Source organism: Brachyistius frenatus, unplaced genomic scaffold (genome assembly GCF_029030835.1).
Source record: "Brachyistius frenatus isolate BFR_SWC_R1_liver_20210118 unplaced genomic scaffold, ASM2903083v1 Contig_15, whole genome shotgun sequence".
Lineage (NCBI taxonomy): Eukaryota > Metazoa > Chordata > Actinopteri > Embiotocidae > Brachyistius > Brachyistius frenatus.
In genome coordinates, this window is record NW_027210614.1 from 3,744,211 (window position 1) to 3,770,546 (window position 26,336).

The following is a 26,336-nucleotide window of genomic DNA, read 5'->3' on the forward strand; positions in this document are numbered from 1 at the left end:
TTAGTTGCAAGTGCAAGTGATTCGAATTACCTGCTAACGTGATGAGAGTAAGTAACCACCTCTATATTCTGTCAGAACACTTTTAAAGTCCTAAGACAGCTTGATTACTGATTAATAAGATAGGCTTCTAAAACTGTTGAACTTTTCCTTTAATGCTCTCTGAGTTCAGCTCACTCTTGATGCTTCACTGACGCTGTCATCTTTGCAGCAAGTGAGCTGCCTCCACTCTCAACCTGCTTCACTAAAGCTAGAAATCAAGAGAGCGAGTCCCTGAATCAGTGATGTCACTGGGATTTAAAATCAAAGGCTTCTCTGTGAGCTGAGAAGGGGACACTGATGCTTCAAAGCCAGAAACCACCTTTCTCTGCCTTGGCCTGGGGTCACTTTGTGCACAGACAGGGTTGTGAGCAACGTCTAAGAATAATAAACTGTTACTGTTCTTTTCACAAAAGAAAATGCATCCTATGGATGTTACTATATAGTTGTAAAGTTGCAAATTATGCCGTAATGAACTAAATCAGAAAAAGACAAAAACTCAGGAAATGTTCGCAACTATCTTTTTTTTTTTTAAATCGTAATTATAATTTGCTGGAATCATTGATTAAAACAACAGAATTTTGCTAAACAACAATATTTCCTACTTCCTACAGATGATGCAATTTCGTTAGAAGCTGGCACATGATTAATTATCCCAGCCGAGCCCCCGCTTCTATATAATCCAATTAGAGCACACAAAAGAATGGCATACTCAGACTTACATGACAACATGAAAATGCTCTGACACGTCTGGTCATGAGAATTGCTGGACTGAAAAAGGGGTCACAGACCAACAATGAATCATTCATTGGGAACTGAACTAATAAAATGAATACGTTCTTTGAAAAGGGTTGCTTGCAGCAAAAACTCAAACTAAAACCAACAAAGAATTAACCTTTTTTCATTCTACAGCTGATACAAGAATAAATACTTTGTACAATCACTCAGCCTTGCTACCAATGTTTCCCGGCGGTAACTCACGAGATTGCAACACACCCGTGGTCAGGCGAGGGAAAACACTAAAGCACATGCACAGTGAGCTACAAAATGCAAAACACGGATGCTAGAAACTTTTTTCATTCACGCACAAGGTGGCACACTTTGTGGTGGGAAAACTCATTAATATTAATGAGTGCTACCTGATTGGCTGTTGAATGCTGAAATTCATCACCACAAAAGCCAGATAGCTTAATAATTGGGTTTATTGAGGCAATAAGAAAAGTAGAATCAATCAGATAAGTACTGTGACACTACATCCTTTGTTTGTGCGTTGTATCTTTACAAACACAAAACATGTATGTCAGCAAACATTAAGGCATTCACCAGCCAATCAGGTAGTACTCTTCTCATGAATTTTAAGGAGTTTTTGCCAGCCACTCTGGAAAAAGAGAATTCACCAACAGAGAAGAGAGCAATTTTCATCCAAGCGAGTGGGCAGAATTTCTGGCAACCAACCGGTATCCAGCTCTCCTCAACACATACATGGTGTGTGCACACTTTGGTGGCTGCAAAGCGTGTAACATTTTGAATGAATGTGTAATGAATGTGTTTGTATGTCTCAGTGATCTCACATCCCGTCCTCCAGCGGTTCAAAGGGATTTACTGAAATGCCACAGTCCACAGAGGCATCTGTGTGAAAAACTAAAGCCTGCAGCTGCACTTCCATTTCTAACAATAGCAGATGAAAACTAAATGTGATTCAGTGACAGTTTAACATTAAAACTGACCGATGACCCCATCAGTGAGGACACAGATCTCCATCTTTCTCTATGACTGTCTGTCTTGCTCATTTGTATGCACTCAAAATCCTGGTCTCATCCAGCCAGAAAGTTTTAAATCTTTAACTTATATATCTTACTAGAGTGAAAGCTCCATCTGACACATCCGTAACAACATGTTGAGAATGGCTTTTAGAGCCATAACCGCTTTAAATATGATGTTAAAGAATTTACACACACCCATGGCAAACCCAAGTAGGTAATTTAATTTACTTTTAACTGACTCAACCTCTCCTAAAAAAACATCTTTACCATATTTATGACTATAATGGTGACATCCTGTGCAGCTATGCCCACCTTCAACCTGAGCAGAAGTCAAATTAGCAAAGATAACTGTACCAGTTGTGGCACTACAGGACCTGTTAACTACAATAAACATCTGCATTTAGTTCACTTTGGGCGTCTTCGCTGAATTACTGGTCTTTAGGAACAAGTTTATCTAACGGGATATTCACCAAATTCAAACTGACAGGACTAAAAAAAAAATTCCAATTGTTATATATTCACCCTAAAAGAAGGGAGCAATCTTAAGACACAATAGGGAGTTGCTCTTTAGAATTGAACATTCCTAAATGTCCCAGAAAATCAGGCCTCTCGTGCCATCTTTCGCTGGGGTCCAGGATGATGCAGTGTGATGAACGGTGGCCTTGTGCAGATCAGTGTGGTGTATTACATAGCGTGTCCCAATAAATCAGGCAGTCCTTTCTCAAGCAGCAGCAGAGCCAAGCCTTCATCTGCCATGAGCTTCCACCAAACAGCCAAAACACAGACAGACACAGGAGGGAGAAACAAAAGAACGCAGAGGCACAAAGGAACACAGAGATACTGGAAGAAAACATACACACACTCACAATATTCCCTGATTGCACTGAACTATACGTGGGATAATGCGAGGCAGATGGTCCACAATACTAATTAGAAGCCTGTTTGCCTTTTCCTATCATTACATTAACGTGTTGTAGAAGTGCAGCCTGCTTTGTTTACAGCAGTGAAGGAGAAAAAGACTGCAGACCTTTTGACTTTCAAGATTTGACCGAGACAGACTCAAAGAGCCCCGAAGGTAAATTACAGCAGGAATAGAAAACGATGAACGTTCTTTTACGCTCACAATAATTGTTAGGACTAATTTATTCTTAATTACTTGATAATAGTCTCTCAGCCCTTTTAACATTTTCATTTCTTGCACTTGAACAGTTTCTTGCGTAATGTTGAACAGAAGTCACACCGTCTCCCTGTCAAAACACGTGCACGACAAGGCAAAGAAAACAGATGGAGAACTCTGTGTGATATAAACAATGTTTGTTTCTGTTTTTTTTAAGAAATTATTCCTGGTTTTGTAAAATTGACTTTTCAGTTTGATATCTGTTCACCAAGACAAATGTTTGCATCACAACTGAATGCAAATCAAATGTAAGATACACAGCTGAAGCTCCACCGGAGGAGAAACCATCTATCTTAACTACACACACACACACACACACACACACACACACACACACACACACACACAGAGAGAGAGAGAGAGAGAGAGAGAGAAAGGACATGCATCTCAAGCCTTCCTGACACGCTTACTCACAACATAATTAACTGTTGTACGGTGAATCACCGCATTGAGGTGAAACCAGGGAAATAAACAGGGAACTCATGTCTTCTATGTGCTTCTGAAAACCTCACACAGGCAGCTCACCAGACCACAGGTGAGTCATGTTGTGTGGTTGTTGTTGGTTTTTTTTGTTTTTTTAAAGAAAACAGTTCTTGAGAGTTATTTTAACATTAAACATCTTGACAGCTCTGAAAAGGCTAATCTAGACGGGGGGGGGGGACCTCAAAAACAAAACAAGAAAAGTGCACAGGTAGAAATATTAAAAAACACAATCAGTGTCACAAGATATTTGATGCACATTAACTGTCATTTAGGGGAAAAACCCAGAATGCATTGCAAATAGGAAATGGCTTTCAGTCTCGCTCTCGTGTCTTCTTTCAATGAATTCCTAAGCAGAAAGTGATGACTGGCAAGAGCTCAGGGATAGCATCTCATTCAGAGAGGTCTATGAGGTTAACCCCTGTCAAAACCAAGCTGTCAGCACTCATAAGCAACGCTCGGCTTGTGGTTGTAGGAGAGTAAACAGAGCTGACGTCAGAGGAGGTCATTTGATTGTGAAAGGACCCAAAAAAAAAAAAAAAAAGCCTTCGGTAAGCCCGCTCTTCTGCGTGTCCTCGAGCTGCTGCTGAGCATAATTTCAGCAGCTGTTAATAAGAAAGCAATAAACCCAACAAGAGATTCAGCAAGTTAATTAAAGATCAATCTCGCTGCATGAAAAAGCTTCATCTTTGCTGGGGAAATTACTCAGGGTACTCCTGCATAGTTCGCTACTCTCACTGACGAGAGGTCTCAGGGGGGAAAAAAAGTCATTGTTGGGCATAACTTTGCATTGCCATAGAAACCACATGTTGTACTGATTCCACACATTAAGAAAGTAAGGAAGCCGTAAGTCCGGATATTAAAGACTCACAGCAACTGAGGATGTTTTTCTTTCAGTAAATCTGAGACAATCGCTTGTGCACGCAAACACTGCAGATAATCAGACAGATCATGGATTTTTGTTTTAAGAAACATGCAAGAGCAAACATTGATTTTTCTATATGGTTAAAAAAAAATGAACTCGTCACTGCCATCCAATGGACAACCTATGTAACGACGATGCTGTCTCTAAACCTGACATACCCAAGAAGCAACCAACGGTGACATCACTCATTGGTTTGTGAACTGGCGTTCAGAAGCCTCGAGTTCGGATTTTGGCCGTCACCACAAGTGATCATATTTGGACGAGCTCAGCAAAGAAGAGTTCAATTAATCTGACTTGATCTGATTGGGATCCTGAGGGAACTATGCCTTACCCACCTACAGCAAAATCCACTGGCCTGTCACTCAAACAGAAATGCCTCCAAACATATTGCTTTTTGAAGCCTAATATCAAGTCAACGATGGATTTATTTTCAGATGGGCCACCAGAAAACTAAAAGGAAGAAGTGACTTTAAGTGAGCGACACCACACTGACTTAAGGGGAAAAAAAAGGTATTGACCTGGTATTTCCTGAGAGAAGTTGAATGGTAGTCTATGGACCCAGAGCCTTTTGGGGTCCAACCCTTGCAGCCCTCTGTGTTATTGCACTTCATAGCACTTATGTATTGGCCTCATTTTTCAGACCTGGAAGCTACGTCCCCTTTTATTTACAGTCGATGGACAAACTACAGACCAGAGTTTGTCATTTCTTGTTACTCATCAGCCAATATACAGAAAGTATTTACGCTATTTTTTTTTCACAGTTGGTGTTGTAGATTTCATTTTAAATTGATAAAGTTGCCATTTTTGACCATCTCTCAATAACGCTTTATGACAAAGTGAAAGCATGTTGACAGACATTTTGTATATTTAGCCAATTAAAAGTCAAAAGCTAAAATCTGTCATTCATATAAGTATTCAGACCCTTAATTCAGGACATTGTAGAAGCCCTTTTGGCAGCAGTTGCAGCTTTGAGGTTAAGCCTCTGCAGGCTTCGCACACCTGGATTTGGACAGTTTATCCCATTCCTCCTGGCAGATCCTCTCAAGCTTTGTGTCCGTAAACTGCCATCTTCAGGTTTCTCCACAGATATTCTAGGACTAGAAGAGAAGGGGTCTAAATATTTTCTGAATTTACCATACTATATGCAACAATAGTGATTTATCTACTACTAATCTAATCTATCTAATACTGGCCAATATTTTGGATGAGCTCCAGCGTTAGTTCAACCAATGTGCAGAAGCAGCACCGTGAAAATCAATGCCTGCCTGTAATTTAATGGTATATTTATGAGGATACATGAGGAAGAGAGTAAACTTTCCAATGAAGAAGTTTCATATATTATGATGAAAATATTACATAATTTTGCTACTGCTGTAAATGGCAATGAACAAGTCAAATTTCCTCCACCATGAAAGGGACAGATTCAGTTTGATTCACCTGTCAGCCTGCAGTCCAACATGATAGACATCAACTAAACAGACATTTTCCCTTCCCAAAGGAAATATGAGACCAGAGATTACACTGGCTATGAACGCCGAATCAGTGGCTGACCGACACTAAATGGATGTAACTGAAAAAGGAAAATCTGAATTTTGTAATCAGCTTATGCACCAATACCTATGCAGCATATTTGAATCTGTACATCTCTAGTTCACTGAAGGATGCATCCCATTAAAGATCCATGAGGAACCATGGAAGGAATAATCCAAAGCTTAGACAATTATGTTGAAATGGAAGAGGATTACATTGGTAGGACGATATAAAGGCATTCGTAAAGAGCAGCGTTTTTAGTTTGTGTTTTAATGATCCTGGGGCTGCTGAGGATGCTGATTTTGTATTTGCACTGCCCTGTGAATAAACTCAGGAAAAAAATGTTGATCGGTTTTGGTTCTCTGAAGGTTTTGTTTCGGTGAATTTTGTGGAAAACATATGTCAGCTGTAGACAGAGACATTATAGGACATTTCTGTTATGTAAATTTAGTCTTTTGAGTTGTTCTCTTGGAATTTGTGGAATTACGATGCTACGATATGATGTAATGCTTGCCTCATTCATGAATCAAATAAACTCTATGTACTGTACATCCTCTTTTGTTTTGAATGACAAATTTATCATGAAATCCTTGTGACTGAAGGAAAACATGGCATTATGTTTTGCTAAGATCTTTCAGTAGCATAGCAAAAAGATAGCAGACATTATTGTAAACACAATCAACCAGTGCAAAAGAGAAACAGAGTCCCACATTCATTCTCAGTGAGGCCATTCTTACGTATATCTATACATAAAAGACGACAGTCCAAGTGCAGAGTTTCTCATTTTTAATAGCTAAATAGGACTCGTATGCTTGTGTCACCAAGTATGTAATGTATAGCTCAGGTGCTGCTGCGCTCATGTGTTTAAGAATGGATGTGCTGACTGTGAGAAGGAGGTGGGGGAGGGAGGGAGAGAGGGGGGGAGGGAGGAGGAGGAGGAGGAGACTCTGCTACTGTAGCAGTGCATCAGCAGAGGTGAGACTACAGCCACTACATCACAGTTTGCAGAGTGGAGAGGGGTGATGGAGCCACAGTTAGCTTAACAACTGTTTTGTTCTGTTTTCACACAGAGAGTTTCAAAACCATCTGCACTGAAGTGGTGTAAATAATCAAGTGAGGAAGAAGACGGATAATGCAGCCAAATCAGTGCACACGCGGGGACTAAGGGCAGCTAAGTCGGGGATGAAGGGCAGCTAAGTCGGCCAACCTTGCCAGAGACAAACAGACCTACAGTGGGCTACAGTATGTGTGTCATTAGTGCTGACCCAGATGCTCTGAAACACTGACTGTCCTGCACTGCATTCCCAGAATATCTTCCTGCACCTCATTACAGACAATAATAATGTCACAGCAACGCAAACCAAATGAAAGGCCAACAGAAGAACAAAGGGGAAGTGAAGTTGCACTGGGAGACAAGGTTGAGGTTAAGATGGCTCGTGCTGAGTCCAGCTGCTGAGGAGAAGCAGAGTCTCTGTGGTTGTGCAGTGCAGTCTGATCAGAGAGACAAAGGGGTTCGACTGGCTTCAGGCTCAGGTGGAAAGATTAGTATGTGAGCGGGTTGCATCACATGAGAGCGAAACCCTGAGCAGTGCAGAAACAGCATCTCTCAAATACCATGTCATGTCAGTGCAGTCAGTGAGAGACTTCAACTTGAGTGATAGCCTTGAGACATACTCCCAATATCAATGCAATAACAGCACGTCACAGCACATGAAAAGAGCTTTTAAGCGCCTGCATCACGTAGGTGAAGGATAGAAGTTTTTCCTTGCTAAAAAAAAATGATTTAGTAAGCTATTCAACCGACCACAGCTCCGTGCACACAGCCTGTGAATCATGCACCCAGCGGCGGATTACAAAACGCTGTGTGTAAAACAAAAGATCCATTTTTCCACCCAGTGTGCCCGTATTCCTCCACAGTGGATGTCACACGCAGTATACACCGTCTAGATGTGAAAGAGGTTAATGCAAAAAAATAAAAAAATAAAAAAAAAAAACCCAGCATGTGTCTCAGGGTTGCTGTTGGACCCGCTACCTCGGCGGTGTGCTTACCCTCTGCGGCCAAAGCGCACCGGACAAGAAGTGAAAGCACCGTCACAGACAGCAGACAGTTTGCAAGCATCCCCGCTGCTCCGGCTCGCAACCCGGTCCTCAAACACCTCCCATCTCCTCTGGAATCCGTCCTCCGAGGCGAGCACCCACCGGGGTCCGCTCCGCCGGCTCCCACCACTTTGGGGTGACCTGTCCGCACACTCCTCAGACCGGGAGCCATATCCAGTGGATAAGTTGCTGAAGTTTCGCTCGTAAATAATACATTGGATTAATCCTCGTGTGAGAACGGGAAACACGGCTGTCCCGCGGTCTCGTCGTGTGGCCAGGGCTGGATGGGGGGAAGCGGCGTTGAAGGGAAATTGAGAAATGCGCCCTACCGCTCCGCTGCGCTCGGTCCACCCATCATCACCGTCTGGCGCAGGGCGGCGCGCACACTTTGCCAAAGGTTTGACATTTAGCTCTATTGGCGGTAAACAGCCTCGTTCAGACCCGCTCCAGACGGTTGGCAGAAATCTAGGTATGCTCGTGTGACGTTAGGTCACAGATTTAAAGATACTGCTGCTGCTAGTGGGTGGATCATTTGAAGTCTGACACCCTCCTGGTCAAACTGAGCAAATTAGCCTCTGTGTTAATTGTCGGGAGAAAGTCAAAGCTGAAGCTGTCTGCAGGACGACCTCTGCTGGGTGGATGGAAGATCACACAGAGCTACACGTGAAGCAGGACAAAATGTTGATACTGGCCTTGTGCACTCACATTTTGGATTATATTCCAAAGATCGTGCGATAGTACAGTGCTAACAGGTGTACTGTCTCTTCTCAGGGCTACAGTAATTATAATAATAAGTAATTGTGCAGATTCAACCGTGATTGTTTTACCTTTTCTCCTCCACTAGATGTCAGCCCAGACCCAGAAAAGACTCCAGAGTTTAAAGACTGCAGATGAAAGGAATTGGGCCACCCAGTTTTGTCATGTTCAGGACCTAATGTTAACAATATTTTTTACTATAAAGCATCTCAATTAAAAAACAATATTACGTTTAGGTAAGCTACAGAATTCATTATTTAAAAAACTATCATTACTTTAGCGATAATAATGTTGTGTATTTACTGCTATTTTATTGCTTTTCTATTATTCTATTATTATCTTATTGCTTCTGTATGCTGCTGTAGCGAAAACATTTCCCCTCGGGGATTAATAAAGTAACTACCTACCTACCTATTTCACATGAAACGTGCTCACCAATATTAGTCATGAAAGAAAACACTCCATTTAGTGGCTGCTCTGGAGCTTTCGATCATGCCACATGATCCTCTTTGCGGTCTGTGCAGTTTTCATGGAACTGCAGATGTTAAAATGTTCCTTTTTCTTGTCCATAATACTCCTGTTAGGAGAGGAAATCCAGCGGATTAATTGACCAACGGAAAATGTATCTTTCATATATTGACAATTGGTGAATCCTTTTCATATTTCATCAAGCTAAAATTCCAAACAATCTGATTCCTGCTTCTCCAATGTGGAAATTTGCCTCTTTTTTTTCTCTCTCTGCAAGTGATACATTTTGGACCTCGACAAGGAATTTGAGGGTGCCAACTTGTAAACTCTTCACAATTTTCTGCCATTATAGACATTAAATAATTCACTGATAACCCCAAAAATGTAAGAAATTAATACCGTGTCCTGTCGTGGCAATATTTCACTGGGCAACATTTTTTTTGTCACACAAACTTAAATAGGTAAACATTTATAGTAGCCTACTTTTTTTTTTTATATGTGGAATTCAAAATTTGTGGTAGTCATAGTTTTTATGCGAGTGTAAATTAAAAAATTTTGTTTAAACATTTTCCTGTGGATCAATTTTGTATCTACTGTATCTATTAATAAATAAGACTTTGATTACATTCACAATATAATTAGCCTGGGGAACATCCCTATTTAGTGTCCATCAGTGGTCTGCCAACAAAGAGGGACTCCACTTTCCTTGACACCTGCATGTCCATGAGAGATACAGGAACAAAAGGACTATGGGTGATGAGAAATTCGGAAAATATACTTGGATTCAGCGTGTAGAAATACATAGGAAACATGTAATTATTTGCATGGGACCAAATCTTTGTTAACCCAGTGCCATTAGATTGATTTGTTGTCCATTTATCGCCCATGCCACGGAAGAAGAAGCAAGAAAAAGAAAATGCACCTTTGTGAATGTGAATGATGGAAAAAAAAAAACAAAAAAAAAAAACAGACCAAGTCAGAAAGAATTGCATCAATAGATTTTTTTTTTTAATTCAAAGTGAATCTTAACAATAATACACCATAAAGTCTTATTTTGACACTCACCAAAAGAGTCACCTGGAAAACCCGCTTAATGTGACAAAGTAGAGAAGGCTTGGTCACACCTAAATCACTGAGAACTAGAGAGGAAACACTATCGCAAACTGTAAAGAGACATCACATCCATAGAGTTAGTTTTCCCAGTCCTCATACTGTAAATATTGCACAGTGCAATTGCTACATGGCAAACTAGTGTAGCACAAAATTAAAAAAAGCAAATGAAACAAAAACGAAAAAAACAAAGCCACAAAAATTCTACAGGTATTAAAACAGTAACAGTTCAGATTTCATAATCAATTCTAATTGATGAGCAATCTAAAAAGATGATTCCATAACTTGCAGTGTGAATTAACTCTGAAATTGATAGACGACCAGAAAACAGAAAATAAGCGTTTGAGTAAATCAAACTTCATGAAATCAAACCAAATAGTTACACAGTAGCACATTCAGACTAATACAGACCCTGAATTAAGATCTCTAAAGGATAATACCGCAGCAGAGGATTTGTTTTCTCATATCAAAGTCGTAACTTTAATTGTAGCAATTTTACAAATGACTGGTTTTATCTGTTAAATGTTACATGAATCCTCAGAAAAATTATAAGTTATCCATAAACCAATGAGTGGAAAATCAAAAAACTGTTTTAAGATTTCTCTCCTCTTGCATCCATTCTGTTCCTAAACAAGTATGGGAGAGTTTTTGCAGGCGCATTGCTGGTGAATACCTTTGAAAGAACCAAAACACACATTACATTTCACATGCTTATTATTGGGGGAACTATTTCAAGCACTAATCTGCCAAGTTCATGCCTTGTCGTCATAAGCTTTCTTTCCCAAAGTGATATTTGTGTATGATCAGTAAAGCATACAGGTAAGAAAAAAGAAAAAAAAGAAAGAAAAAGCAATTAAAAACATATAACCATATCAGTGTCAGTGTTTAAATGTGGAGTATTGCACTCGTGACTGACAAGAGAAACGACAATAATCTCCTCGACAGAGCAGTTTCCATCCAGAACACAGAATAAACATCCAGACAGACTATTCCTGGATATAAAGCATGGCTCCTCTGATTTTAAAAAGGCCGGTGTTGTCAACTGTGCTCTGGTTACTCCCACTCAACCTCAACTTGCATGATAGAAAAGCTGCCCAGAGCAGACAGCTTCTAGGCAGACAACGTGAAGCAACTTAGGTGTACATGCAAGGTAATGTAAAGCATGGAGATCATCTAAGAACACTTGGTGGTGCAATGACCGCACAATGTAAAGTATTGCATCTGCTGTTCAGCCAGAGTGACTATTCAAAAGATCGAAGAGTGTCATGTCATTCAAAGTGTGTGCGTGCGTACGTGTTCTGTTGGTGTGTTGTCACAGGGAGGCTTTGGTGGCGGTGATCAGAGGAGTCAAATTCCCTGGAATGAAGTCCTATTTTGTGTTCTGTTTTGTTTATTCCTGGTCGAGTGGCCGTTGAAAGACTGTCTACTCCACATGGTAACTGACTTGTCACTGGATTCTATGCCTTCCTCTTCAATTAAGTGGTGAGGAATCACCATACACGAATTCCCACTTTCTGAATCTCAAGGCACATACACAGTGCTGCTCACACTGTCTCAATTTCAATAAAGGACACATAACAATGGCCACTGTTTTGCACTGACAGAACATCATGTTGATATGAGACACTCATAAAGGGGAGAGCGATCTGAACACAAGGCAGTTTAGAATATCAAAGTGTGAAACGGATATTCTAGCCAGATATAACATTGAACAGATGAAAAGATTGCAATAAATACTCTTTCAAATCAATTTAACAGTAAAATTAATCGCAAAACATTATTTTAGAACAGAAATATTGGGCTTAATTCATTCTGTACAGTCAAATCACCCAAACCTTGACAAGCCTCACTACCTGTACGAGTGCTTAGTGGCAAGTGTGTCTGTGTGTGACTGGTGGAAACATTACAGAAGCCTTCCTTTGGACAAAATTCAGCTTTTTTTTTTCTTTTTTTTTCCTTTCTGGCATCTCACAGTGCTCCTGTAACTCACTAAAGAGTCCTGGTAGTATACCGTACACGTACAATGAAAAAGTTAAATCAGTCCTGCAAGCTACAGCTTTAGATGTGTACAAAACGTCAATATGAAAACATACAAAAATTAAGTTACATCGATACATCATTTATATGCAGTGACGAGCCCGAAAGGTTAATAAGGATAAAATACTGATGCAAAAACACGCACCCCGAGAAACAACAAATGCAACTAATGTTCATCATCAGCAATACAGTAGTTACAATGACACTCCAAATATGAACGCAAAACACAAAAATCAAAACCACTTCTATTTCAGATAATTAGGGACCTATACAAAAATAGCAACGCTAGGTTTAAACTCAGAGAGAAATCACCTAATTTCACAGCTATTGAAGTGGCAATCATCATATAGCAGCTTATCTATGATACATTCAAGAAAGAAATGATACGACTTATTAATTGCCCAATAAGCTAGACAAAACCTCAGCTGTTTTTTCTTTTTTTTTTCTTTTTTCTTTTTTTTTTTTTAATACGACTTTTTTTGTTTGTTTTAATTTAACCCCATTCTACAACTATAGTATAACTGAGGTCTATGCGAACAGAATAGCTACCTTGCTCAAGAAATGGATTACAGTCTTTGGTGCTGCACAAGCAACTTCATTTGAAAATAAAAGACAAAAAAAAATTACACACATAACTAGTTAAATGAACAGAAAAAATGCACACACAGCATATCTACATATATATAGACTGGTGCTACCATCATATATATGTATATATCCTCCCTGACGGAATGTATAAAATAAGCAGTTGACACCGATAAGCCTTATGCCTTTAACAAATGGTATAATGTAAAGGGAAAAGTTAACTTTGTCACATGCATAAATGAGAGAATTGCACACAATTAACTCACACCTTATCAAGCATCTGTACTAAATAGACTAGCTCTATAATATATGTCCATATATGTGTGTATATCAAATACTGCATGGTTTGCTCAGGCTTAGAAGATTCCATACCATGAATTAATTTGCATTTTTTCCTTACCTAGTCAAAGCCATGCCCACCACACTTCTAAACATCTAAAAAAACAAAAAAAACAAAGTGAAAACACTCAAAATGAAAATACGAAGACATAAAAAGGAAAATAATCAACAACTATTTAGATTGTATTGCAGTTTCAAACAGTACAAATACTGTTAGTAGTAAGAGTTTCACTAAATAGAAAGTGATTATCAAATATTAAGCAATACTCAGTACTTGCACTTTGTACACTAGTTCATTCGGGATCCGGAGAATGAGAAAAGAAAAATTAATGAAACAGCAAGCATTCGCAACAGCAAAGCATGCTGTTCTTCTTTAGAGAACAGAAAGGTAACTCACTACACACTGAAATATACACCGACTCCAAAAAAAAAAAGAAGCACCGCTATCCGCGATACATCACATCCATGCAGGCTATGCATGGACATATACACATGTGCATATATATATACTCACACATAGGATGCATCGACTGATTGGAATTTCAAGTGCTGCAGTCCAGTACATTAATATTCATGTATATAGTCATATATAAGTAGTAACATTAACAACCTCAAATATGTAAGGCACTATGGCTGGGGACAGTTATACAATGCAGCGAGTCTTGTGACACAAACAATAAGAGCAACGTCTATGCATCTTTCCGTTTACATTTTTGCTCATGCAAGACCACATGCAGCGTGAGGAACAACCCTATTTAAAATCGGTTAATTGACTTGACATTGCTAACACCAAAAGACACCGAAAAGGTACAAATACTTCAAACGCAGTACAACGTACACTGTGGACAACATGTGCATCTGTCAATCTAGAGCTAGAGACTGGGATGGCTTTACAAATATGGATGTGTCTTGCACATGTAAGAAGGCAATATAGAAAAATAGCTGGGATCAGGGGTGCAAAGTCTAACTATTCAACAACACCCCAATTATTTACCTGTCTTGAGGAGTATTCGTAGAAGATCCAATGCAAAGATATATCAAATGTGCAAAACACATTAAGTGTGAGTTATACTACTCATTCATTCTTTCATTCAATCATTCACACATTATTTCCTTCTTAATTTTTGCCAAATCATCTCCACCATTGGAACTTTTTTTTTTAATATTTTTAAAGCTTGAAGTTCAATTACATCCAAGTCTACAGGATTCAAAAAATAGCTTGCTCTCTCTGTGGTTGTGCCATGATTTTCGGAAATGAAAACCATGTTGTTTGTGGTTTAAGATAGATTTCGCCCTGCTCCCTTAGCCCTCAGGTGGTGTGAAGGGTACCTGAGCAGCCATGCTCAGATGTATGGGTACTGGTTTATTTTGGTAGGGCTGAGGGGGAAACTGCCGTAGGCGGGCGAGGCAATGTAGGAGTGCGGGGGAAAGAGGGGTTTGAACTGGCCCTGCGGGTGCAAGGTGGGGGAGGGCAGCAGCCGTGGGTTGATGCCCACTGCGACTTGATGCACGATGCCTGCTGGGTGGGAGATGCTGTAGGTGGGCTGCAGGACGGGGCGGGAGGCCCCAGGGGAGGCCAGGAGGTGGGCCACAGGTGCAGCAGTGACCAGAGGACCAGACGGGGGGTAAGACAGTAAGGTGGGCTGGGAGTGCGGGTGGCCCCCAAGGTGGGGGTGGGGGCCCGTAGTGTGGTTTGGGCTGCTGTGGGAGAGAGTGAATGTGTGGCCGTGCATGGTGGGCGGGATATAGGCCTGTGGTCTCCGGTGGGCAAAGTTGCCGTTCCATTCCTGATGGCAGGAGCTGAAATGTTGCACCTGAAGGAAAGAAGAATCCGAAATCTGACTCCTCAGATTCACAGTTTGATCAACAGTCAAGTCTTTATGAGCCACTAGATGCTGCTGTTTCGATGTTTCTGCATGGCAGCTACATATCTCTAATGAGTCATTCACGCTGTCATCATCTGCTTGTGCATCACTACAATGGTCTATTCTACACTTACTTACTGGCAAGACAGTAAATAAGCCGTATTACAGAAAAATGCCTTCGACTGTAATCACCGCAGGAAATTTACATCCACTAACTGCGAGTAATTTGGAGAGCAGCTGTTGAAGCTGTTAGCTATTATGTTCCATCTTTACAGTACGAGTGCTCAAGGCTGCTGCTCTGACGCGAAAAGGAAATTTCTACTATTCAAATGTTCTGCTGCTGTCCGATAGGATTCGCCAACTTCTTTGCTGATTTATATTCAAAATAAGGAATAAATGTAGACAATGTTATAAAATAGGACGTCCCACAAGCAAACACAAGCAATTGTTTTAAATATGCGTTCTTAAAACCAGTATTAACGTCTGCCTGGAACTAAACCCAGGTCTTGTGTTAATGAGAGTGCTTTAATACTTGTGTTCGATCATCTTGTGAAAATATAATAAATTCAGCTTTCTCAAGATCATGAGTTTGTTATGTCTAAATCATGAGAGTAGTGTTCTCAGTGAATCCTCATTACTTCTCTTGAAAACAGAAATTGTCTCGGGCCACACAAATGATTCCACTGTAAATTCTGCTTGAAAATAAACGGTGACAAAACATTATGGGCCTGATTTACTAAAGTTCTGCGTGTGTAAAATCACGTGCAAACTCCACACCGCCCGCAAAAAAAAAAATATCCAAGCAAATTTACCAACGACATGCAGCGAGGATTGCGTCTTTCAAATGTGCGATTTAACGCGCGGTGTCCATTTTGCGTGTTTGCCTGCATGCGTATGTAATATTGTCCGTTTCTGCTTGAAGATGCAAAAATCTGGGAGGGAACACGCAAATAGAACAATTTAGCACCCGCACCGATATTTACTAAACCTGGAAGTAGAAACAGGAGAAGTGATTGTTGTGTATTTTAGTACGACTGAAGGTATTAATCAGATGCACAAATCAGGAGAGACGGCTGCTCTCATCGTGGTGAGAAGGAGACGCAGGAAACTAAATAATACATAGAGAACGTGGTTTTACACCCGTTAAACATTTTGGAGGTGTCAGAGGGAAACATTATTCAGACATTATGTCGTTTGTCCAGCGATGACTGAACTGAATGATGATTGACAGCCAATAACATGTAGGAGCCACGAAATACCAGCAATGTCAAAACTTCTTAGGACTCAGCATTGTCCTGCCTCTGGGTCGTTCCAGCGTATCTCTGCTTGTATATCCCACCAGTCCCGTTATTCAGGTCCCGAATGTGTCCCGCACGCAATTTAGTACCTTTTATTTGAGATCTTAGTAAACCAGGCCCTATGTGTGTGATACACAAATGTGACTGCATGTGCTCACCTGCCCAAAGCCAATAGGCTGCTGTTGCTGGAATGCAGGGGCGAGTTTCTGCGGCCTGTTGAGGAGGGGAGTGCAGTGGTGATGTTGTCGCCCAGGAATGCCTCGCCCTTTGGCGTGGCATGAAGACTCCAAGACTGAGGGAGGAGGTCATGTAAAGAGGGAGGACAACACACACAAAGAGATGGATACGGAATATGTAAGCACAGACAACTTGGTGTCCCGCTATCAATATCAGCATATAAACAACAGGCAAACAAGACTGAGCCAGCAACTGTATCCAAGTACAACCACGGAAATGGCAACATTGGTGGCAGGAGGCTCTGCAGGCTTATCAGTGATCTGAGCAGTGTTTGATCAGTTCAAACCTTTAAACATAGTGCTATCTGTCCTCTGATCCAGTTGGTTATAAATAGTTACATTTTGGGGAGGAGGGGTTGTAAATAAGCTTGTTCATCGAGCTTATAGCTGGGGTCAGACCATGTACTATAAATACACCTTGGCAGCACTAGAATAGGATGTTTGCAATATAGGAAGGTTGGGGAGGGATATGCCTTCGACATGTAAAACAATGTGAGTGTATGATTTTCTCTGAGGATTCACAGTTGAATCCTCCACTCTGAAAGACCTTTAAAAAGGTAGCTCTTAAATGGACGCTGTCGCCCGATGTTCCACTGACCACAGCTGTTGTAACGTCTATATATGTATATATGTATATATATATATATATATATAGCATGCATAACTCCAGTTTAACACCTGTGAAAAATATTCTTCAAACAAATAACCGGATTAGAGCAGCCAAAATTTGTTTTCTGGTTGGTATATGTTTTGAATATTTTATTCAGGGCATTAAACATTTTGGGGCAAGTATGCATGCCTTATGTAGCTTTAAGAAAGGCACATCCACACAGATACAGCAGCTCTCCGAGTCAGCCTGGAGCCAAGGTAAGAAGTGTTGACAGCACACAAATATCCACTCCAGAGATCAGAGCAGATACGTCAGGGCAGGTAACCCATAATCACCTGTGAGAACCTCTGTGGTCTACTAAAACAGCATAATCCCAGGCTATGTGACCTGTGGAGCAGACAGCAGCAGTGGTGACTAGACCTCTGATCTAGCATGGCCCACTCATGCACTTGGTAGTTGTCTGAGTGGATAAGCCCATCAGAGTGCACCTCAGACATGAGCATGAGGAAGAAAAGGCATCCAGCTACGGAACTATGATTAGGATTAGGAGGTAACCCGGGTCTAATACTCTACTGGCCAATGTTACTTCCAGCAGTTTTAAGAACACAGTAAATACAAAAAAAATTCAGTCTGTGGGAATGACACCTAATAATTTGACCTCATAATGCTCATTATTAGGTGAACTCAAAGTCAGACATATTGAATGTATTTGTGTTACCAGTGGATCATGTGTCCAGTTTTACCTGTGTTGCCCAATGTTTCACTGACAGTAGGGTTGTTGTTGTTGTTCTGCACCCGCATCGGAGGCACCACAACAGTGCGAACAGTCGGCTTGCTGGGCTCAGTCTCTGGGGCGACGCACGCGACGCGGGGCTCACAGTTCCTGTTGCTGTCGGCGATGTAGCGCCGCTCTGTGAAGGGACTGTTGCTATGGCCAGAGGCGTGAGAGGCAGGCGAGCAGTCCACTGTGTCACAGCCGCTCTCCTGTTCGTCGTCTGACATGCTGCAAGAGGACAACCGGTAAGACTTTACAGCGTTTAAACTCAGGCCGGATCCTGGCAAACACATGTCTGGGTTTCTGCAGAGTTTACTAAAATATACTACCATAGGACTTTTTTTCTTTTTTTTTTTTTAAACCAAAAATGGAACTTAATACCCCCAAAGTGAAAGTTATTAGTATGATGATAGTAAAAGACATGTCTGCGTTTTGAAGTGATGAACGGGCAAAAGGAAGAAAACAGCATGTTATACACAAGACTTTTAGAAATGTCATTTTTTTTAAGGAGTTTTTAATGGAACTGAATTAGATGCATTTTAAGACTTCAAACCTGCAGATAACCTGTCTGTATCACAATCTAAATCCACCGCCTTAACTTTACCTGTTGGGGTGTTTGCAAGGTGAGGCGCTGGACTGGGCTGAGGCTGAAGAGCTGGTGCTGAGCGTGCTGTCTGGGCTGCTGAGAGAACAGACTCTCTCCATACTGACGGTGCTCTGACACGCCTCACAGTCTGCACTGCCCTTACACCTGTGTGCAGAGAGACATAGAAAATGAGACGTGCAATTTCTACAACCGATTTAGATAACTATAAGAAAGGAGTCCGATGGCCGATACTCACTCCCCCATTGCGTGTCTTTGTGCACCCTCCTCCTCGTCGCTGCTGATACTGATGACACTAACAGTCGGGCTCGCTAGGTCGGAGATCACCATGGCCTGCCGCTGCTCGTGCGAAACTGAAAGCTCCTCACAGTCTGGCTCCACTTTACAGCAGTTCTCATCGTCCTCCTCCTCCACCTGCTCTGTTCCTTGCTCCTGTCCTACAGTGTGCCCTTCCTCTGGACATCTGGCTTCCTCCTCCACCTCATCCACATTCCTTGCTGTATCGGCCATCTTTGGGGACTGACATGCTAAATTTTGGATGTTTGTGTTTTGGGTGACGTTGCTGCCCCTACAATAGAGAATATAGCATTCAGAAAATAGAGGAAAACACTTTTTAGTACATGTCTAGGTGTCTTAGTTTCATAAAGGGGAGAAAAAAAAATGTTCATACCTGTTCACACAAGGCTTGGCCCTTTTGTTGGCAGCCGGCTGTGGCCACACCACATGTGCAATGCCTATGTTGATTGGCTGGTGGGTGGACATGGTCATTTGGTTGGTTAAGAATGGCTGAGGGTGTGCAATCATGGAGCTGTAATGGTTACCATGGGGACGCACTTTCCTGCAATACAAAAACCGAACATTGCAAATTTAGCCAAAAGCCTTTCGCACCATTACTGAGTAAACGGTCTCAGTCAAAGGACACGTATGACTCATCGATCATTAACATTCAGGTGAGCAAGCATGCTGCATCAGAGCAGTGCAGCCGTTTCTAACGCATAGCAACTACAGCTAACAAAGTAACAATAGATATTGTTTTATATATATTACTTTATATTAAATCCATTAACCCATTGAAACCCTGGACTATATTTGGGAACTTCCACCTGAAAAGAACATCTCTAATTTCAGTTAGAAAGAGTTCCACAACTGTATGGCCAAATGAAGAACCTTGGGTCCTGTGCATAATAAGAGACACTTCAGAGAATGCTAAAATGCAATAAGCCTCTCTGTCCTCATAACCAGGCCAGACTGATATCGTTAGAAATCTAGCAAACATTGACATTTAACGTCCACTTAATCAAAATGGTAATTTAAAAAAAAGAAGAAAGTAGACTAACAGCTGTGTAGCAATGCTTCAGTAAACAATGATGCCACTGAAAGTGTTCTAAAAATTCTCAGCTGCAAGTGGACCAAATCTGATGCAACCAAAGTGAAGCACATCAAATTCTTAATGTATTTTGGTCACGGTCAAACCAGGTGGCCTCTTCTGTGAATCAACCTTTAAAAAATGGCATTGGATTGTAATAACCAACACTCCTTGGTCCCAAGTAAATACATCTCGAGGGTGGAAATGGTTAACACGTATATCACGAAAGGGTATAGATGATGCATTAAAAATATGTTGTGCTGTAACCTCCTAAAATAGACAAATTTCTTACCCCCAGTCACCCAATCTCTGTGAGCCCGCCACAGCATCAGATGACAAAGTGGTCGGTGGTGGGGGCACCGAAGTCATCTGCTGCCAAGTGGGCACCAAGATCTGCTGTGCTCGGCTCGACCACGCCTGTTGAAGTGTAAAGAAGCAAAGCAGTTTCATCATTGCAGTATTTCCCGCTCAGTGATGCTTTTATCAGCTTGTACATCAAACTCAAATCATTTACCCGATCTACATGTACTTAACCCTATATTCTCTGACTTCTATTGCCATCTCCTATCCTTGCTACACCCTTACCTGTGTGATGACTCCAGGTCTGATTTGTATGGGCTGGATTGAGGGTGCTTGGGTGACCAGAGGTACAGAAGCCTCCATTCGAACAGAGTAGCCTGCTGGTTTAGCTGTGTTGGTGGGGATACCTGAAAGAGTAAAGGACACAAGAACAAAACAAAAACATCGGACTTCAAGCTATTTATTATAACCACCGGAAAAAATGATAAATGAGTGAAATAAAGATTCACATGTCCTACCTTGAATGGTCGGGGGACATAGGATGAGTGCCTGCTGAAATGACTCATTGCATCCAAACTGACCACTTCCTGTCTGCAGCGGTATGCCAGGATGCATCACTGAAGACGCTGATGGAGCTAACCCCTAGAAAAGGAAAAAGGGTCATGACTGGACTTTTCTGATGCATTAAAATAATTATAATAATAGCAATAAAGAGCCAGTAGATGGCGACATCTCTGTCAACAGCAGTTTGTTTTTCAGTCAGACTGAGCCCAGGATCCTGTCTTGTACTGAGGGATCAGTAGGTTAATCAGTTAACTTTAGGCATAACCTTGACTTATCCTTCAAAAGACAATGGCTCACTGGTGGTAGATCACCTAGATCTCCAAGTTCAGGAGGTTGAATCAAAACATATTCAAGGCCCACTTGCTAATAAGATCCCTGGAAAAATTAAAAGACAGTGCTTAAAGGGTTCCAGTTCTACTCTTAAGCTGTTGACACTGGCGTATGTTTAGACACCTTTTTATATGAACACCCTCATGAACTGACTGACAAATCGGCAGCTGATAACCATCTTTGTTAGACCACTTTATCTAGGCGCACCAAGGTTACGTTTGTTCTTAAAGTGGGATCATTAAAGGGTTGTCAAACAATGTTGAACTTACACTTTGAGACATGCCTGAGGGCTAAGCAGTCGAGCATGTGCCTTTGCTTCACTACTCATGCTGCTCTCGTGCCTGGGTATAATCACATTTATTGGATAACAAGAACTAGAGCTATATTGTTCCGCTACAGCTCCTGCATGTGTCCCAGCCCCCATACACATGATAGTACACACAAAGCAGCCTTTCAAACGGGCATAACTCAAAAATGACGCATTTTCCTTTAAAAGTCTTCAGTGAGAACGATTTGCCTTTCTTATTTTTTTTTTACTGTTCCGGAAACATAACAGAAATAATAGTCAAGCGTTGTTGTTACTGTGCAACACACGTGATCAGGTATTCTTTCCTCAGCCTTCAATTCTGAATAGAATGAGAAGGACTCCTAATAATATTCTTTTATTTGTAATGATGAGCACATATGTGCTCACCATGGCATTGTGTTCTGAGTACTATGTCACGATTGGTCTCTTTTTATTTCATGTTTCATCCGCAGCATAATGGCTTTTGAACAAACTTTGAGATGTTTTGCATTATAAAGATCCGAAGCCAAAAAAAGGGTCAGCTCCTCTTTTCTCCTCGGCAACAACACTGATTTGCACTGTTGCCATGACCTCAGAAACATGACGTGATTTTGTTGCCATGACAGCGGTGATAGGACGCAATAAGACGGGCAAGTCGGCATACAAAAAGGCAATAAAAGAAAGGAAATTGTCTTCGTGATCAGTCTTCACAGGAGCACAAGAACAGAACTAGACTTTGTATGTCAATAACCATCCATGATTATACCATCACTCAGATATTCTAATATCTTACATTTCCAATTTCGGAAACCGGAAACAAAGATACTCATAAAAACATATTCTTCTTGGTTTTTGGTTTCTCAGTTTTGAAATGTTTTAATTGCCTAATGTAATAATTCATGTTCGTTGGTATTTTAAAAACAAAAACAAAAACTTTGATGCACAAATGCACAATAAACAACATACTTGAGCATGGACAGCAGTCATCTTGCTGAACGGGTGGTTGGCTGAGGCAGTTGTAGTTACAGGTCGGACGAAAGGACCGTTATTTCGGTTGGCGGTCTCATACGCACCAGGACGAGTCCAGCAAACATCCATGATGTGGAAACATGACTTCACACTACAGACAGAGGAGTGAAATGGAGAGTTCTAGTTATATGGGAAGGTCAAAATGACAAAGTGTCTGACAATGTGAAGCAAAGTTGACTCACTGGTTGCTATGGGGGAAGTCAAGCAGGTGTTGCATTGTCACAAAGGGGTGGCTGAGCGCTTCGGCAGGGGCAATCCTCTCTTCTGCATCAATTAACAACATCTTCCTCAGCAAGCTCACAAACTCCCGGCGGTCGGCCTTCTCCGCCAGCAAGTCACTACCTTCCAGGTTCATCATCAAGTTCACCTGGAATACAAACATTCGTAATGACGACTTGTGAACATAACTCTTCATCAACATAGTCACATACAAATAATGAGAAATCCTACATTAGAATATACTCTGTGGAAGATAAAACAAGGGCTTTTTAATACAACAGGCATTTCCCAAGAATGATAAACCAGTAGTCACGAACATGAATTCACAAGAATCTCCTCTGACTTGCATATCTTAACAAGCCTTGATAGTCACTGTGGGAATTTCCACCTCTGGTCTGTTTTGAGTAAGTGAAACCTGAACCTAAATTGTTTTCTATACAAGTTTGACATTTATCTGGGTGGAAGTTAATCTGAGATCTTTTCTTTCACAGTAATGACATGTATATGCTCTATTCTCTTCATAGAGCTGTGGCTGTACTTCCCCTGCTAAAGACCTAGCAACCTACAACCTCTAAACATTTGATGTTGAACTTCCTCTGAAGTCCTCTTGAGTACATTGTGGTCCAAGCAGCTCAACATACGTGCACTATGTCATCCAAACAGCTGAAGATGTACTTCCTTGCTTCCTTTGATTTCATTCCGGTTTCCGTCTCATGCTCATCTGTTGACTTCAGAACAAGAAAACAATTTGTTTTAGTGAGGACGTGAGCTCTGAATTTTTTTTAGAGCAGTTGTTGCACTCGTGATTTAAATAGCTTAAATAGGTACATTCCTATAAACAGACAGAAGCACGCTCAGAGGTGGGCGCCCATCTGCCTCAACCGGTTGGCGTGATGGCTTTCCTGAAGCGAATTTCAAACTGCAGGTTTCAGTTTACTTCAGGACAGCCATCACACTTTATTAGGAACCAAAATCACTGTTTGCCCATAGAAGTTGAAGAAAATATTTGCTGAGTTCGAGCTGGTAGAGCCTATGATATCCACCTTTAGCTTTAAGCACAATAAAAGTAGGGATTAGCTGTTATAATTCGATATATTTCTGGGGTGTGTAAATATTCCTCACCTTTAGTCTCCATGCTGCATAAGGTGAGTCAGACTCTTTGCAAAAGAACCGTGCTGTCTTTGTCCCCGCGTTCAGTAAATGTTCTCCTGGCAAACCCTGGGTCTGAGAAATGTAGCGAATCTGTTGGACATAAGGAAAGAAAGGGGACAAGAAATGAGAACATGAACAAATGAAATGCCTCTTGTAGCTTGTAAAAAAAAAAAAAAATTTTAAAAGAAAAGAAAAGGGAACTGCCATTGGTTTGATGTGAAATAAAAAATGTTGACAAACGGTGTTTTGTATTAAATTGTATCTTCATTATAAACGTCAGCTCAATGACAAATGTTTTTTTCACTGGTGTCTGGACTTTCTCCATCATTAACGCTCCCTCCAAAACTAACATATCGCTGCAGCACTTTTATGTACCAACGATAATCTACAAGGTCATTCACAGTGACATCACACTGCCAAGCTCCTTCAGAGTTTCTGTGTGGATGCGTGCATGGTGGGAACAGCTGCAGAGGCCTTGAAGATGGCACATTCCTGACATGTCTAGACCCAAGTAAGTTCCCCCCCCGTACCGAGTGTAGCTTGTGTTGATGAGCTCTGAAAGATGTCAGGGTCTTCGCATGTAAACTCTGATAACAGGCCTCTCAATGCCACAGGCTTTCCTAGGCAATGACGCTCGTCAGTCAGATGCTCTGGGGCGAACATGTCAGACACAGGTTTATGAGAGGAGAGCGATGAGAAGCCTGGCTGACGTCAATCACACCCAAGTGTAAAGAACAACAATCATTAGAGATTCAGCGCGGCTAAGAAGCAAAGAGAGAGCAAATAGACAGACTGGGTCACGCAGGGAGGACGATGAAGATGAAGTCATTACAAATATTGATTCAGTATTTAATAGAAGAGCATACTAACACTAAACCCCTTGAGCGCTAGCTTATATCAGTTTGTTCCTGTTGGCTACATATGAGGTCATAATAAAGGAATGCATTCGCTGGGATTCTGATGGCGTGCATGATGAATGTAATCTCATTTGTTTCGAGATTTTGATGGGATAGTGGATGTCTGTTATACAAGACATTGTGTCACTGTCCATTTCCCTGTCCCTTTAGAAACTGCTCCTCCTTGTAGTCTGTCGCCAACACAGGCTAATGTAGCTACATCAACCCATCTCTCTCAATTCTCTTATTTTCCATTTCATTTCACATAACCAAGGATTACTGAAACCGTCAATTCCAATTAACTTTACCCCAAAAGTCCACTGCTGAAATTCCCCCCCTGTCATGTCCGTAACACACAGTATGTGTACTGTAGCTACAAAACATCTTATAAACAGCAACAGCCACAAAATACAACGCCAATGTGTGTGGGTGGGAAAATTCTTGTGACGGGAAAACCCTTATTTTTCCTGGAAGGCGTGTCTCTGCAAAGAGCTCGCAAACCAGTGAGATCACTGGTGCAAAGCCACATCTTCACAAAACAACGATCTAGCGAGCCTGGGCCTGCTGCAGAGCAGACAGGAAGCACAGGCGGCCTTTATTTTATGACAGTCCAGATAACAGCACGCACTATAAAAGATGCCTTTCAATGCTATTCCTCAACATAATAAACACAAGTGCATCTCAGTCTAGAATCACGCGCCCACACCCTCCTATCTGCCTGGTGTACAACCAATCTCTTTCACATTTGTGACATCGAGGTACAATGTGTACTAGCTTACAAACAGGAAAATTGTCTGTACAGCCTTGACGTCACTAACCAAAAACTTGTTTTTGCTTTCACTGACCCTGCCAACATCCCCCTCTTCTTACAGATCCTCAGGGTTGCCATCTAAGCTGAGAGCCCACAAAATATTTCATCAAGCACACTTTACTTTCTCTATGGAACTGTGTGCACTGACTGCCATGGTTGCACTGTTCCCCCAGTGCCTTAGAAAGTAAAAGAAAGAAGCCTCTATCTAAATCTGGTGCAAAGTGGCATCAAGCGCAACACAGGTGTCTGTACTCGTTTCAGACTGACGCAGTTGTCATTTTCCCCTCCAGCGCCCACGATGTTTAAATAGCAAATGTACTTGTGCCCATATGTGCGCCCCAGGCTGTGTTGGTCTTTAAGTGAGGTGTGGTTAGGCGCATTGTTGGCGCATTGCTATATTGAGGCAGCGAAAGCAAATGACCAACAATAACCTGGTCTTAAGTCACCGCGTCGTATTTTATGGTTATTTTAGGGTGCATTATTAAAAGAGTAAGAAACGACGACAAAAGCAAATGTATAACGCGTGTACACTCTGCTGTACAATCTGGGCTAAGTATAGCCGCTAATAAAGAGCTGCTGACCAAATCGTGAGGTTTGTCACATCAAAGACAAGAGCAGCCTCATGTACTAATGAAGTAAAAGATGGTGTGAATAGGGGAGGAGGTAAGGAGAGACAGGGGGGCAAGAGGGGA

General features: G+C 41.4%; 2 protein-coding genes across 3 annotated transcripts in view; both read right to left on the reverse strand.

Annotated features, from left to right (window-relative positions):
• The window catches only part of kiaa1549lb (KIAA1549-like b), a 63,946-nt gene extending 55,352 nt beyond the window's left edge, over nucleotides 1–8,594 (reverse strand). Inside the window, exon 1 of one of the 2 annotated variants that reach the window (XM_069693638.1) lies at nucleotides 7,961–8,594. In XM_069693638.1, the coding sequence (XP_069549739.1) occupies nucleotides 7,961–8,180 (220 nt within the window). In that variant the 5' untranslated portion in view covers nucleotides 8,181–8,594. The remainder of the gene's footprint in view (nucleotides 1–7,960) is intronic. The other variant, XM_069693639.1, reaches the window with a different exon arrangement.
• Nucleotides 8,595–14,420: 5,826 nt separating this feature from the next.
• hipk3b (homeodomain interacting protein kinase 3b) overlaps nucleotides 14,421–26,336 on the reverse strand; it is a 38,890-nt gene continuing 26,974 nt past the window's right edge. The window contains exons 4-16 of the mRNA XM_069693640.1: nucleotides 23,908–24,027; nucleotides 23,427–23,513; nucleotides 22,749–22,933; nucleotides 22,504–22,657; nucleotides 20,876–20,999; nucleotides 20,643–20,764; nucleotides 20,350–20,474; nucleotides 19,362–19,529; nucleotides 18,930–19,259; nucleotides 18,692–18,838; nucleotides 18,056–18,315; nucleotides 16,625–16,758; nucleotides 14,421–15,117 (exon numbers count right to left, since the gene is read on the reverse strand). Coding sequence (XP_069549741.1) covers nucleotides 14,647–15,117; nucleotides 16,625–16,758; nucleotides 18,056–18,315; nucleotides 18,692–18,838; nucleotides 18,930–19,259; nucleotides 19,362–19,529; nucleotides 20,350–20,474; nucleotides 20,643–20,764; nucleotides 20,876–20,999; nucleotides 22,504–22,657; nucleotides 22,749–22,933; nucleotides 23,427–23,513; nucleotides 23,908–24,027 — 2,427 coding nt within the window. The 3' untranslated portion in view covers nucleotides 14,421–14,646. The remainder of the gene's footprint in view (nucleotides 15,118–16,624; nucleotides 16,759–18,055; nucleotides 18,316–18,691; nucleotides 18,839–18,929; nucleotides 19,260–19,361; nucleotides 19,530–20,349; nucleotides 20,475–20,642; nucleotides 20,765–20,875; nucleotides 21,000–22,503; nucleotides 22,658–22,748; nucleotides 22,934–23,426; nucleotides 23,514–23,907; nucleotides 24,028–26,336) is intronic.